At 38.5% G+C, this 14,311-nt stretch overlaps 3 protein-coding genes across 3 annotated transcripts; all 3 read left to right on the top strand.

Moving 5' to 3' along the window:
• Window positions 1-1,692: 1,692 nt before the first annotated feature.
• On the top strand, window positions 1,693-2,181 carry LOC136150086 (keratin, high-sulfur matrix protein, B2A-like). The gene has a single exon (XM_065910857.1). The coding sequence runs from the start codon at window positions 1,693-1,695 to the stop codon at window positions 2,179-2,181; it is 489 nt and encodes a 162-aa protein (XP_065766929.1).
• Window positions 2,182-6,700: 4,519 nt separating this feature from the next.
• On the top strand, window positions 6,701-7,174 carry LOC136149811 (keratin, high-sulfur matrix protein, B2A). The gene has a single exon (XM_065910396.1). It carries the CDS (start codon window positions 6,701-6,703, stop codon window positions 7,172-7,174), a length of 474 nt encoding a protein of 157 aa, XP_065766468.1.
• Window positions 7,175-9,561: 2,387 nt separating this feature from the next.
• LOC136149810 (keratin, high-sulfur matrix protein, B2A-like) lies at window positions 9,562-10,050 on the top strand. Its single transcript, XM_065910395.1, has one exon. It carries the CDS (start codon window positions 9,562-9,564, stop codon window positions 10,048-10,050), a length of 489 nt encoding a protein of 162 aa, XP_065766467.1.
• The last annotated feature ends 4,261 nt before the right edge of the window (window positions 10,051-14,311 follow it).

Genomic DNA, 14,311 nt, shown 5'->3' on the forward strand with positions numbered 1-14,311 from the left:
TTCCCAAAGGGGAAAGGTAGGGGGGATGTATAAATCAGGAGCTTGGGATTAACATATATACACACTACAGAATGATCAACAAGGACCTGCCATACAGAAGAGAGAACTGCTCAACATTTTGCAGAAGCCTGGATGGGAGGTAGTTTGTGGGAGGACGGATACATGTATATATATGTTCGAGTCCTTTGCTGTCCATCTGCAACTATCACGGCATTGTTAAACGGCTATACTCCAATACAAAATAGAAAGTTTATTTAAGAAAACCAGGGACCTACTGTATAGAACAGAGAACTCTGCTCAACACTCAATAATAACCTAAATGGGAAAATAATCTTTATATGTATATATACATACATCTTTATATGTTCAATCATATAAAGATACACCTGTAACCAATACAACATTGTAAGTCAACTATACTCTGATACAAAATTTAAATTAAAAAAAAAAATTTTTAAGAGTGTGATTTTATGCAGTTAACATTGAAATCTATAGAAAATCCTAAGATCAAAGATTAAAGTCACAAATCAAGTAAGTTAATTTTTTAGCACTTGCTATTTCCTTGGAGTGTGATTTTGTATAGTTAAAAGAAATAAAATCTCCAGAAAAGTCTCTACTGAAGAGCATTACTCCTTACCCTAAAGTTTACCTTTCTTCCCTTCACCCTAAAAAGGCCAAAGAAAGTGGTCAAACTGCCACATCTTGTCACTCACTCTTTGATTTTTCCCTAGAACAATGGCTTACCTAGGAAAGAACAAATTGACTACAGTGGTTAAAAGAGTTTAGTGCGGGGACTTCCCTGGCAGTCCACTAGTTAAGACTGTGCTTCCATTACAGGGAGAAAGGGTTTGATCCCTGGGTTGGGGAACTAAGATCCTACTTGCTGCATGGTATGGCCAAAATATGTTTAAAAATTAGTTTAGTCTGGAAGCCCATGGTGTGAATTCAAATCTAAGATTAAGCACTTGTTAGTGTGAACTTGGACAAATTACTTAATCTGTGACTTGGTTTTATCACATGGATGATGGGAATAGCAATGGTACCTCCCCTATAGAATTGCTGTGAAGAATAAATGAACAGATATATGCACAGTTTCAGAACCACTTGGGCATATAATAAGTGCTCCAAAAATATTATCAGTGGTAAATCATCCACATTTCCTAGCCTTAAAGACAGAATCTTTTTCTTTCTGACCAGCTTCACTGTCAAGGTGAAGATGAGAAAAGCAGAGAATGGGCATCCGTTAACATTGGAGGCCACTTGGCTGGGAATTAAACTGTCACATGAGACCCAAGAACTCAATTATAAGGATCAACACTGAGTAATATTGACACTCCCTTTAAAGGTGAAGCATCACTCAGTTATTCTTTGGGCAATGAGCATATTTCAACAAATATGTGGAATTAGGGGTTATGTACGCAGTGAATGCTAATGACTACTTGACCGTGGTGAAAAATTCTAATTGAAGACCAAACAAAATTAACTTTCAAAGCTTTCAGAGAAGAACAAATAACTCAGGGACAGGCCAATTACCATTCAGAGACAAGTTGTTTTAAAACAAACAAGGAAGGGACTTTAAGGATTATGCAAATAGCAGCTAGTCAGGGCTTATAAAAGGCCCCCTGTGGAAGTGTCCATCAGAACTCAACAACTTCTCTTAACAACCCTCCTCTCAACCTAACCCCTGACACCATGGCTTGCTGTTCCACCAGTTTCTGTGGATTTCCTATCTGTTCCTCTGCTGGGACCTGTGGCTCCAGCCCCTGCCAGCCAACCTGCTGCCAGACCAGCTGCTGCCAGCCAACTTCCATCCAGACCAGCTGCTGCCAGCCCATCTCCATCCAGACCAGCTGCTGCCAGCCAACCTGCCTCCAGACCAGTGGCTGTGAGTCCGGCTATGGCATTGGTGGCAGCCTTGGCTACGGCCAGGTGGGCAGCGGTGGGGCTGTGAGCAGCCGCACCAGATGGTGCCGCCCTGACTGCCGTGTGGAGGGCACCAGCCTGCCTCCCTGTTGTGTGGTGAGCTGCAAACCCCCATCCTGCTGCCAGCTGCACTATGCCCAGGCCTCCTGCTGCCGCCCATCCTACTGTGGGCAGTCCTGCTGCCGCCCAGCCTGCTGCTGCCAGCCGACCTGCACTGAGCCCATCTGCGAGCCCATCTGCTGTGAGCCCACCTGCTAAAAGCCAGGATGCTGATTTTCAACTTGAAAGTTCAACTTCCAACTCAATCCATGAACTAATTATCTCTTCTACCATCCTTGGACCATTTACAAGTTCTTGAACTTTAATCAAAATTTATGAAGGGTTACCAAATATTTGGACTTAATAGACTTATCTGATTCCATTCAATACTAACAAAATGTTGATTTCTCCACTAAGTTGACCGAAATACAAATATGACCCAATAAATGGGAAAAACCAGTTTGAGTTGGGATTGACCTTCAGCAAGCCTCCTCTTCACAGCTCATTGCTGCCAAAGCTGAGGAGGAACCATCTCTCCTTCTCAGATACACTCACTTCCTAAACTCCACCATTTTGCAAATTGCATTTCTTATGAAAAGGGAATAATATACCAAGATCTAATAAAATATATACATTTGATAACAGCAAACATATCTCTTTTTCTTCACTGAGTGTTGCACAAAAGATTCTAATCTGACTGTGATTCTCCATGCTATTCTTCTTATATCATGTTAGGAAATATGATCAAATCCAGGAGAGGTTAATCCCCATAAAAAGCACAAACTAAAAAAAATTGAGGATTTATCAATAGGGGGATGATTGAATAAAGTGTTGTATGATCATACTCTGGAATATTACATAGCTACTTGAAAGAATAACATGCACAATCAAGATGAAATGGATAGATTTCTAGAAACACACAACCCACTGAAACTGAATCATGAATAAATAGAAAATCTTAACAGATGTATAATTAATAAGGAAATGGAATCAATAATAAAACTTCTCAACAAAGAAAATTCTGGTACCAGAAGTCTTCACTGGTGAATTCTATAAAACATTTAAGGAAAAATTAAGCACTAGTCCTCAGATTCTTCCAAAAAATTAAAGATAAAGGAACTCTTCTAAATTCATTCTACAAGGCCAGCTTTACTCTAATACCAAAGCCAGACAAAGAAAATACAAGAAAGGAAAATTACAGACCAATATTCCTGATGAATACTTACACAAAAAATCTCAATGAAATACTGTCAAATAGGATTCAACAGCACATTTAAAAAGACTATGCACCATGACCAAATGAGATTTTGTCCTAGGATACAAATATAGTTTAATATATGAAAATCAATCAATGTAATACATCACATAACAGAATGAAGTGAGGGAACATTTGGTTATCTCAATAGATGCGGAAAAAGTATTTGAGATAATTCAATACCCTTTTGTAATTAAAAAAAAAAAAACCACACTCAACAAACTAGAACTAGAAGAAAACTGCCTCAGCATAACAAAAGCCACACATGAGAATCCTACATGAATATCATACTCAACAGTGAAAAGCTGAAACCTTTCTTCTAGACCAGGAACAAGAAAAGGATGTCCACTTTCACCTATTCTATTTAATCATACTACTAGAAGGCATAGCCAGAGCAATTAGGCAAGAAAAAGAAATAAAAGTCATAAGATTTACACTTGTCTCCATTTGCAAATGATGTGATATTATAAACAGAAAATCTTACATTCTACCAAAAAAAATCTGTTATAAATTTAGTTAAGTTTTTGGATATAAAATCAATGCATAAAGTTTCTTGCACTTCTATACACTAACAACGTTCTGTCAGAAAGAAAAATTCAAGAAACAATCCCATTTACAATAGCATCAACAAGAATAAAATACTTATGAATAAAGTTATCCAAGGAGGTGAAAGGTCTGAACACTGAAAAGTGTAAGACATGAATGAAAGGGACTAAAGAAGACACAAATAAATTAAAGGTAGTCCATGCTCGTGGCTGGAAGAATTAATACTGCTTAAATGTCCATACTACCCAAAGCAATCTATAGATCAATTCAATCCTTATTAGAATATCAATGGCATTTTTCTCAGAGATAGAACAAACTATCCTAAAATTTGTGTGGAACCACAAAAGGTCCTGAATATCCAAAGCTATCTTGAGAAAGAAGAACAAAGCTGGAGGCATCTTACTCCCTGATTTCAAACTACACTACAAAGCTAGAGTAGTCAAAATAGCATGGTACTGACACAAAAGCAGGCATAGAGACAAACATGAAACAGAAGAGAGAGCCCAGAAATAACCCTCATCCTTACTGTCAAAAGATTTGCAAGAGAGGTGCCAAGACCATTCAGTAGGAACGGACAATCTTTTCCACAAATGGTGTTGGGAAAACTGGATGTCAACATGCAAAAGAATGAAGTTGGACCCTTATCTTAAAACTTCTACAAAAATTAACTCAAAATGGATCAAAAACTTAAACAGAGTTAAAACTATAAAATTATCTAAAGAAAACATAGAGGAAAATCTTCATGATACTGGATTTGATGATGATGATTTCTTGCATATGACCCCAAAAGAATAGGCAACAAAAGTTAAAAATAAACTGAACTACATCAAAATTAAAAACTTCTCTGCATCAAAGGACACGCAAAGAGTCAGATACAACTTAACTGACTGAGCAACAATAGCAATTAACAAAATGAAAGGGCAATCTACAGAATGGGAGAAGATATTTGCAAATCATAGATTCCAAAATAAAGAAAGAATCCCTACAACTCAACAAAAGGAACGCCAACTCTAAACCAACAACAACAAAATTTGGGCAAAGGACATGAATCCACATATCTCCAAAGAAGATATACAAGTGGGGGAAAAAAAACCACATGAAAAGATGCTCAGTATCACTGATAATTAGGAAAATGCAAACCAAAACCACAGTGACATACCACCTCACATCCATTTGAACGGCTATTCTCAAAACACTCAAAAAGTATAGGCAAGGACATGGAAAAATTGGAACCCTTGTGCACTGCTGGTGGGAATGTAAATGATATACCCACTATGGGAAGCAATATGACAGTTACTCAAAATATAAAAAATAGAATTACCATATGATCTAGCAATTATACTCCTAAGTATACACCCAAAAAAATTGAGAACATAGTCTTGAAGAGATATTTGTACACTCATGTTCCTGCATGATTAATTATAATAATTAAAAGATGGAAGCAGCCAAAGTGTCATTGATGGATGGATAAACAAATTGTGGAATATGCATATAATGGAATCTTATTCAGCCTTAAAAAAAAGAAGGAAATTCTGTCATACTCTTCAAGGTGGATGAATTTTGAGGACACTATGCTTAGTGAAATAAGCTAGCCACAAAAGGGCAAATACTGTATGATTCAATGTAAATGAGGTACAAAGAGTGGTTAGATTCATCAAGACACAGAGTAGGATCATGATTGCCAAGAGTTTGGGGAGGGGAGGATGGGGAAGTGGTGTTTAATGGATACAGAGTTTCAGTTTTGTAAGACAAAAAGAGTTCTAGAGATTGATTGCACAACAACCTGAGCATGCTTAACACTAGTAGAGCGAACTCTTAAAAATTGCTAAGATGATAAATTTTATGATATATGTATTTTATTTAAAATTTTTAGTAATAAATAGGTACAGTGTGTTAGTTGCTCAGTTGTGTCAACTCTTTGCAACCCCATGGACTGTAGCCTGCCAGGCTGCTCTGTCCATGGAGTTCTCCAGGCAAGATTACTGGAGTGGGTATCTTCCCAGTCCAGGGATCAAAAGCAGGTCTCTTGCATTGCATAAATAGGTATGGGAGATTCTAGCTCTACTAAGCTAAATGATATATATATGTGCATACTCTGGTTTATGTTTGCAGAAGCAGGGAGAAATGTGACAGAACGTGCCCCAAAACTGTTAATATTGACTATCTCTGAAGTACTAGTTTTGGGAAGGATATGTATGTTTTGGGAAAAGGGAGAATAACATTAACTTTTCTTTATATGTCTGCATACTGTTTGACTTATTAAAATGTGTATTCATTACTATCTTATGTTTAAATTAGCAGAGTCAGAAAACAATCTACAGGAAAAGTCACTAAGGGTTTCAGTTGAGAATATGTACATTAATAACAAAAATGCTAGTTAGAGTGCTGAGGATCCTGTAGCTTACACAAATGGAGCATAGAAAGGCATACTTCTTTTGATGTTGATGACTCAGGTGATAGTTCATGTTTTGATGACACTAGTGGTAGCCATTCCAAATCTAGACAAATTGTTTACAAAATCATGATCCTTAATTGAATGACCACTTAGGAAGGGAATGTTCAGTTTAGACAAACTCTGCCTAAAGGTTATCGAAGGACATTTATGACAAAACAAGCCAGGGCAACAGTTAGCCAAAGTCTAATCTATCATGCAATTTCCATAATGAGGCTTGGCTTGACCCAAAGGACAAAGAAGAAACATAATGAGATTTAATTGAACAATGACAAAAGCAGGTATTCAAAATGCTATTTATAACCTTCTTAACAACTCAAATATTAGCCAATCAGAGATTGACTCTGCAATGGGATCCAGGAAAAATGCTAAATGTTAGGGAAATAACATGGCTCTACAGGATATATAAAAGGGCAGATGTAGACGGTGCAGCCAAAACTCAAACTTCTCTTAACAGCCCTCCTCTCAACCCACCTCCTGACACCATGGCCTGTTGCTCCACCAGCTTCTGTGGGTTTCCCATCTGTTCCACTGGGGGAACCTGTGGCTCCAGCCCCTGCCAGCCAACCTGCTGCCAGACCAGCTGCTGCCAGCCAACTTCCATCCAGACCAGCTGCTGCCAGCCCATCTCCATCCAGACCAGCTGCTGCCAGCCAACCTGCCTCCAGACCAGTGGCTGTGAGTCCGGCTGTGGCATTGGTGGCAGCCTTGGCTATGGCCAGGTGGGCAGCAGTGGGGCTGTGAGCAGCCGCACCAGATGGTGCCGCCCTGACTGCCGCGTGGAGGGCACCAGCCTGCCTCCCTGCTGTGTGGTGAGCTGCACACCCCCATCCTGCTGCCAGCTGCACTATGCCCAGGCCTCCTGCTGCCGCCCATCCTACTGTGGGCAGTCCTGCTGCCGCCCAGCCTGCTGCTGCCAGCCCACCTGCATTGAGCCCATCTGTGAGCCCACCTGCTAAAGCAAGGGTGTTGATCACTTAAGAATGAAAGGGGAAGCAGAACAAACCTGTGCTGATCTCTGAAGAACCGTTCAATTTTTCTTGGATGCTAAGTATCGCCAAGTTTCTAAGCTGCTCAGAAATGAAAGTCTTAGGACACTTTTGAATGTTCTGAAATAGCACATTGAAAACAAGCCTCAACCATGGTGTCTGAATTTCCTGCCTTGCTTGAGCAGAGTACCAGACTCGAGTAGCTCTTCATTTCAGTGACATCTCTGATCTCTTTCCTCTCTTGATTCCCACATATTTTCAGACCTGCTTTCTCCTTCAATGTCCCCTGTTAATTTCAAATAAAATACTTAAACTTGCAAAGCAAACTGAGTTATTTTCTTCCTTCTACCTTGAAGTTTATCCACCTTTAGCTGGAGTTCAAGAAAAGTGAATTTGACAGTAATGCTAAGGCATGAACTTAAAGTCTAAGCCAGAGAGATTAAATACAAATTAATTATACTTAAATCTATTGCTTAGCAAAATGCTCCATGCTTCAAGTAATCTTTGTAGTTGCTCAAATACTTACCTGATCTAATCTGTTATGAAAAGAAAGAAAGTGAAGTCACACAGTCGTGTTCAACTCTTTGCAGCCCTATGGACTGTAGCCCACCAGAGTCCTCTATCCATGGGGATTCTCCAGGCAAGAATACTGGAGTGGGTTGCCATTTCCTTTTCCAGGGTATCTTGCCAATCCAGGGATCAAACCCGAGTCTCCCACATTGCAGGCAGACTCTTTACCCTCTGAGCCACCATGCCATTTTTACTTCACATTTTCAGATTGATCAAAGTTATAGATGTAATCCTACCATATTTTAATCTTCTTCTACTTAATACTTCTATAGATGTTCTCCTTCATGCAGGCCCCATATCTAAATAAATTGTATTACCTATTAACTAGATTTCAAAATATCAACCAGATACTATCAGATACTATATATTTTCCAAGATCATTTATGTTCAGTTCCTAAACCTTAGCCTATTATATTCTTCCCACTGATTCCCAAGTTGTTCTCTAAGTTTCAAATCCAACACTAACCACCATTAACTGTATTTTTATGGTGTATCTATGGTCTCAATGAGAATAGAACAAACAGCTGAAGAGATAACCAGTGAGTTCTCCATCACCATTCTAGTGGATGTGTCAGACACATTCATTAGAAATCTGAAACTATGTATTTTATACTTTGCAACCCAGCCTGAAAACTGTTCTCAACAAATGCACACACATCTGGAACAAAAAATACCTCTTACCATTTGATTTTTTCAGTTCTTAAGTATGTGAGCACAACATACAAAATGCAATCGGACAAAACATAGAACACATTGAGAACAATATTTCTGAGACAATTACAAGTTCCCAGCACTCACCTCTATCGTTCAGTTGGTGGCAGTGATAGGTCACACACACGATTACTTATTTCAGAGAAGAGTAAAGTAGATACAGTGCACCCTTCAAAATGTCAGAGCTTATCGATGCTTTTTCTTAAGACTTAGTTCAACCATTAAATATAAAAAGATGTCAGCTTTTCCTGTTCTCTTTTGACAATAATAAGGACTGCTTCATGAGAGGCACTACAGCTTGAAAGTTCTATTTAATCATTTATAAGTGGTATAGACACCCATGAATCATGCCTTTTACTCCACCCATTGAAAATCAGATTCAACAAACATTTATTAAGGTTCTACCAGAAGCAAAGCACTGTGTTGGTTATCTTTCTATATGCTATATCATTTGGTTCACAAGGAAATATTTCTGGCCTGAAATACAAGTAATGATTTACACATTTCAAATTGGTTGAAATCAAAGGAACAATAATGGTGATTTATTTGATGTTGGAATAAATGAGTTGGAAGCTTTTAAGTATGTGTGACCAAAGGTACCTTTCAATTCAGTGGATGTCTTGATGTTCTAAATTCAAGAGAATTCACTCTATATATTCAAGAGGAAAAAAAAACAGCTAAAAACAACACAATTACTCTTAGCCTTAGAGACCTGGACAGAGAATCACATGGAATAACTACCTCTACAAAATGAGGGTGTTGACGTGGACAAAAATGGGAGGGCTCTTTGAACATGGAAAACCACAAACTTATTCCAAAGAGCAAAGGACCAATACGAGGAGTCCAAATGAAACTATAAAACGAAGTAATTTCTAAACTGCTGCTCATAATGTATCATAGGCATTTCAATGTAAGCCAATCAGAGGACCACTGAAAAACAAATTTATACAAAAACAAGGAAGATATGCTAAGAATTTTATAAATAGCAGCTGGCCCAGATATATAAAAGGCCTGACACAGAAGTCACCACCCAAAATCCTCCAAGCATTGCATTTCTCAGCCCAACTCCTGACACCATGGCCTGTTGCTCCACCAGCTTCTGTGGGTTTCCCACTTGCTCCACTGGTGGGACCTGTGGCTCCAGCCCCTGCCAGCCAACCTGCTGCCAGACCAGCTGCTGCCAGCCAACTTCCATCCAGACCAGCTGCTGCCAGCCTATCTCCATCCAGACCAGCTGCTGCCAGCCAACCTGCCTCCAGACCAGTGGCTGTGAGTCCGGCTATGGCATTGGTGGCAGCCTTGGCTATGGCCAGGTGGGCAGCAGTGGGGCTGTGAGCAGCCGCACCAGATGGTGCCGCCCTGACTGCCGCGTGGAGGGCACCAGCCTGCCTCCCTGCTGTGTGGTGAGCTGCACACCCCCATCCTGCTGCCAGCTGCACTATGCCCAGGCCTCCTGCTGCCGCCCATCCTACTGTGGGCAGTCCTGCTGCCGCCCAGCCTGCTGCTGCCAGCCCACCTGCACTGAGCCCATCTGTGAGCCCATCTGCTGTGAGCCCACCTGCTAAAAGCCACGTTGCTCATTTAAAATTGCCCAGGACACAGTGTCTCTGAACAATTTATCGCCTCAACCCACCCATGGACAGCTAACAAGTTCTTAGTCTCCCATTTGGGTTTTTGTTATGGGCGCTACCAAGTATATGAGTTCCGTCTGATTCCATTCTGCAATGAATATCTTGACTTTCCACGGCAGATGCTGCATACCGCCTGCTCATCATCAAATTGCTTTGGTTATACTATTTCTGATTTTCATGCAAGGTTGAATATTGTTGACATATTGTGGAATTTATCCTTTTGAACTGTCCACAAGCCTATTTCTCCTGCTTTATTGTTTATTTTTAGCTTCTGTTTGTCCCCAAATTCTTGCAACATCAAAGGCACCAGAGTATAGCTAAGTGACATCTTCAGATGTCACCAATGAGATTAGAAGCTCTTCACCCAAGGTTCAGCTTCTAAGAAGGAGACTAGACTTTCCCATATTTCAGCATTTGATTCCATCCTCCCCTTTGCTTGTTGGCTATTTCAATTATATCTGTGATTCAGTGTCTTGTCATTTCTTAATAAATGTTATATACTGGGCAAAGAAATCATGGTCTTTGTGTCCACTTACCCATAAAATGGGTTAACTTCTTCTGATTCAAGGATGCTTATTTTAAAGAAATATATTTGGTTCTGTCTGAAAGGGACTGAAGTCATATACAGTGTAATTATTTACTCATTTCTTCAGTAAAAATTTATTGACCACCATGTCTAAAGCAGGAACTATGAAGATCAGAAAGATGAAAAATTGGTTCTTATCCTTGAGGACTTTACTATCCAACAAGAAAGAGTATATGTGTGAAAGTAGTTACTATAGTATGACAAGATAAACTGTACTCTCTTAGCAGTTGATAGAAGAAAACTCCCTCTGTCTCAGGGGCAGATGCTTTTGTGGCCAGTGTGCCTTGAGTGAACTTTCAACAGGTAAGTCCACATGGGAAGAAGTGTGTTGGCAACCCCAAAAGCCCAGAGAAGGATGGAAAATAATTACACGTGAATCAAAGAGAGGAACATTTTTTTACTCCATAAAGGGAGTGAGAAAAAAAGGAGAGAGGAAAGATCTAGTCAGGAAGTTATGAACATTACTACATTTTTTGCCCTTTCCCATTAAATTACCAAACTTACAAAATTCTCATGTATAGATCATGCTTGCTATGAAAACCAGTGAAGGAAGTGAGTTTTCTGTCTGGATTGATTCAAGGGAAGATGGAGTTCAGCCCAGGAGCCAGGCAGAAAAGTGGGACCACAAGAAAGTAATGCCTCAGGAGCTCTCAGAAATTGTAGAGGAGATGTTGAAAGGCATTACTATGGAAAGTAACATCTTGGTTATGTAGACTTCAGAGAAAACAGAAGGACCAGCAACAGGATTTCAAAAAGGAAGTAATCACTTTGGAACAAGAAGGGAGTGTCCTGGCGGAAGCATCAGAGAAGGTTTCACAAGGAGGTGATCTTTGAAGTGGGCCTTGAAAATCATTCTAAACGTAAGGAAAAGAGTTAAACACTGTCAGTCGTATCACTAGCAAATATTTTTTTCCATTTGGTAGGTTGTCTTTTCATTTTGTCAGTGTTTTCCTTTGCTGTGCAAAATCTTTTAAATTTAAGTTATTTATTGGTTTATATTTGAGTTTAATTCTTTTGCCTTAGAACACAGATCAAAAAAAAATATTACTATGGCTTATGTCAAAGTGTTCTGCCAATATTCTCTTCTGGAATTTTTAAAGTTTCTGATCTTACATTTAGGTGATTTTGAGTTTATTTTTGTATATAGTGTGAGCAAATGTTCTCATATCCTTCTTTTATGTGATATGTAAAAAATACATGATATTTTACATGATATGATATAATGTGTGCACCCAATCTGTCCAGTTTTTACCAGCACTGCTTATTGAAGAGACAGTACTTCTCCACTGCATATTTTTGCCTCCTTTGTGACAGATTAATTGATCATAGGTTCATAGGCTTATTTCTGGGCTCTCTATTTTGTTTCTTTGATCTATGTATCTGTTTTTTTGTGCCATAGCCATGCTATTTTGATTTCTATAGCTTTGTAATATTGTCTGAAGTCAGGAAGAGCAACACTTTCAGCTTTGTTCTTTTTTCTCAAGATTGCCTTGGCAATTCTGGGTCTTTTGTGGTTCCATATAAACTTTAGGATTATTTGTTCTAGTTCTATGAAAAGTGTCATGGGTATTTCGAAAAGGATCACATTAAACCTGTATGATTTTAAATCAGTTTTTTTTTACTTTCTCTTTCTGATAGATTATTATTAGCATTTAGAAAAACAACAGATTTCTGTGTATTAATCTTATATTCTGCAACTTTATCAAATTCATTCATTAGTTTTATTACTTCATCAGTGGAGACTTTCAGGTTTTCTGTATCAGGTATCATGTCATCTGCAAATAGTGACAGCTTTACTTCTCTTCCAATTTGGATGCCTTTTGTTTCTTTTTCTCATCTGATTGCTATGGCTAGGACTTCCAGAACTATGTTAAATAGCAAATGTTGAGAGCAGGCATCCTTGTCATGTTCCTGAATTTAGAGGAAATATAGTCAACATTTCACTGTTGAGTATGATGTTAGGTGTGGGTTTGTCATAAATGGTCTTTACTATATTAAGATATGTTCCCTCTGTGAAAACTTTTTTTCAGTTTTATTTATTTATTTACTTTACAATATTGTATTAGTTTTGCCATACATCAATAAACGACCCAATCAAAAAGTGGGTCAAAGAACTAAACAGACATTTCTCCAAAGAAGACATACAGTTGGCTAACAAACACATGAAAAGATGCTCAACATCACTCATTATCAGAGAAATGTGGAAACTTTTTTTGATGAGAGTTTTTACCAAGAGTGACTATAGAGATATACAACTCAATATAAAACACATACACACACACACAAACACACACAAGCAACCCAAACAAAATATGGGCAGAAGACTTGAATAGACATTTTTCCAAAGAAAATATACAGATTGCCAACGAGCACATGAAAACATGATCAATACAGCTAACTATTAGAGAAATAAAAATCAAATCAACAATGATCACTCACACCTATTATAATGACTGTCATCAAAAAAATCTACCAATTACAAATGTTGGCAAGAATATGGAAAAGAGGGGACCCTTGTACAGTGTTAGTAGGAATGTAAATTGGTGCAACCACTATGAAAAATAGCATGGAGTTTCCTCAAATATCTAAAAATAGAACTATCATACAATCCAGCAATTTCACTCCTAGGTATATGCTGGAAAGAATGAGAACACTAATTTGAAAAGAAAAGATATATGAACCCCAATGTTCATAGCAGCACTATTTATACTAGCCAAGAAATAGAAATAATCCAAGTGTCCATCAACATGTGAATGGATAAAGAAGATGGGTGTATGTAAGTATACATACACACACACACACACACACATATGTGTATGTGTGTGCACATTCTTAGTCATTCAGTTGTGTCTGACTCTTTGCAACCCCATGAACTGTAGTCCACTAGGTTCCTCTGTCGATGGGGTTTTCCAGGCAAGAATACTGGAGTGGGTAGCCATTCCCTTCGCCAGGGGATCTCACTAACCCAGGGATCTAACCTAGGTCTCCTGCATTGCAGGTGGATTCTCTACTGTCTGAGTCCCCAGGGAAGCCCATATATGTGTGTGTGTGTGTGCATACATGTATATATACACACATATTTATATAGGAATATTATTCAGCCAGAAAAAAAGAACAAAATTCTGCCATTTGCAGCAAAATGGATGGACCCAGGGAATAATAAGCTTTAGAGAAATGAATCAAAGATAAAAAGAGAAATCCTGTATCCTTGACATACCATCAAGTAATTTCTCTCCTGAATATTTACTCAAATAAGCTAAAAACTTGAGCACATGATAGAACTAGCACATGAACATTTATAGCAGGTTTATTTGTAATTTCTAAAAATTATAAGCAGTCAAAATGTTCTTCAAGACAGAAATGGATAAACAAATTGTCTGATATGACTGCAATAAAATACTACTTCTTTACTTTAAAAGATGACTTATCAAGCCACAAAACAACATGGAAGAATCCTAAATGCAAATTGCTAAGTGAGAGTAGCCAATTTGAAAAGGTTACATACTATGTGATTCCAGTTAAATGACATTCTGTAAAAGACAAAACTATAGAGATGATAAAAAGCTGTCAAAGTGTCCTGCCTACCAAGCCTTGCAGATGCCTGTAGTC

Source organism: Muntiacus reevesi, chromosome 18 (genome assembly GCF_963930625.1).
Source record: "Muntiacus reevesi chromosome 18, mMunRee1.1, whole genome shotgun sequence".
NCBI lineage: Eukaryota > Metazoa > Chordata > Mammalia > Artiodactyla > Cervidae > Muntiacus > Muntiacus reevesi.

What these genes read in the sequence shown, in the direction of transcription:
- LOC136149810 (XM_065910395.1), top strand. Translation starts at nt 9,562, where the DNA reads ATGGCCTGTTGCTCCACCAGCTTCTGTGGGTTTCCCACTTGCTCCACT.
- LOC136150086 (XM_065910857.1), top strand. Translation starts at nt 1,693, where the DNA reads ATGGCTTGCTGTTCCACCAGTTTCTGTGGATTTCCTATCTGTTCCTCT.
- LOC136149811 (XM_065910396.1), top strand. Translation starts at nt 6,701, where the DNA reads ATGGCCTGTTGCTCCACCAGCTTCTGTGGGTTTCCCATCTGTTCCACT.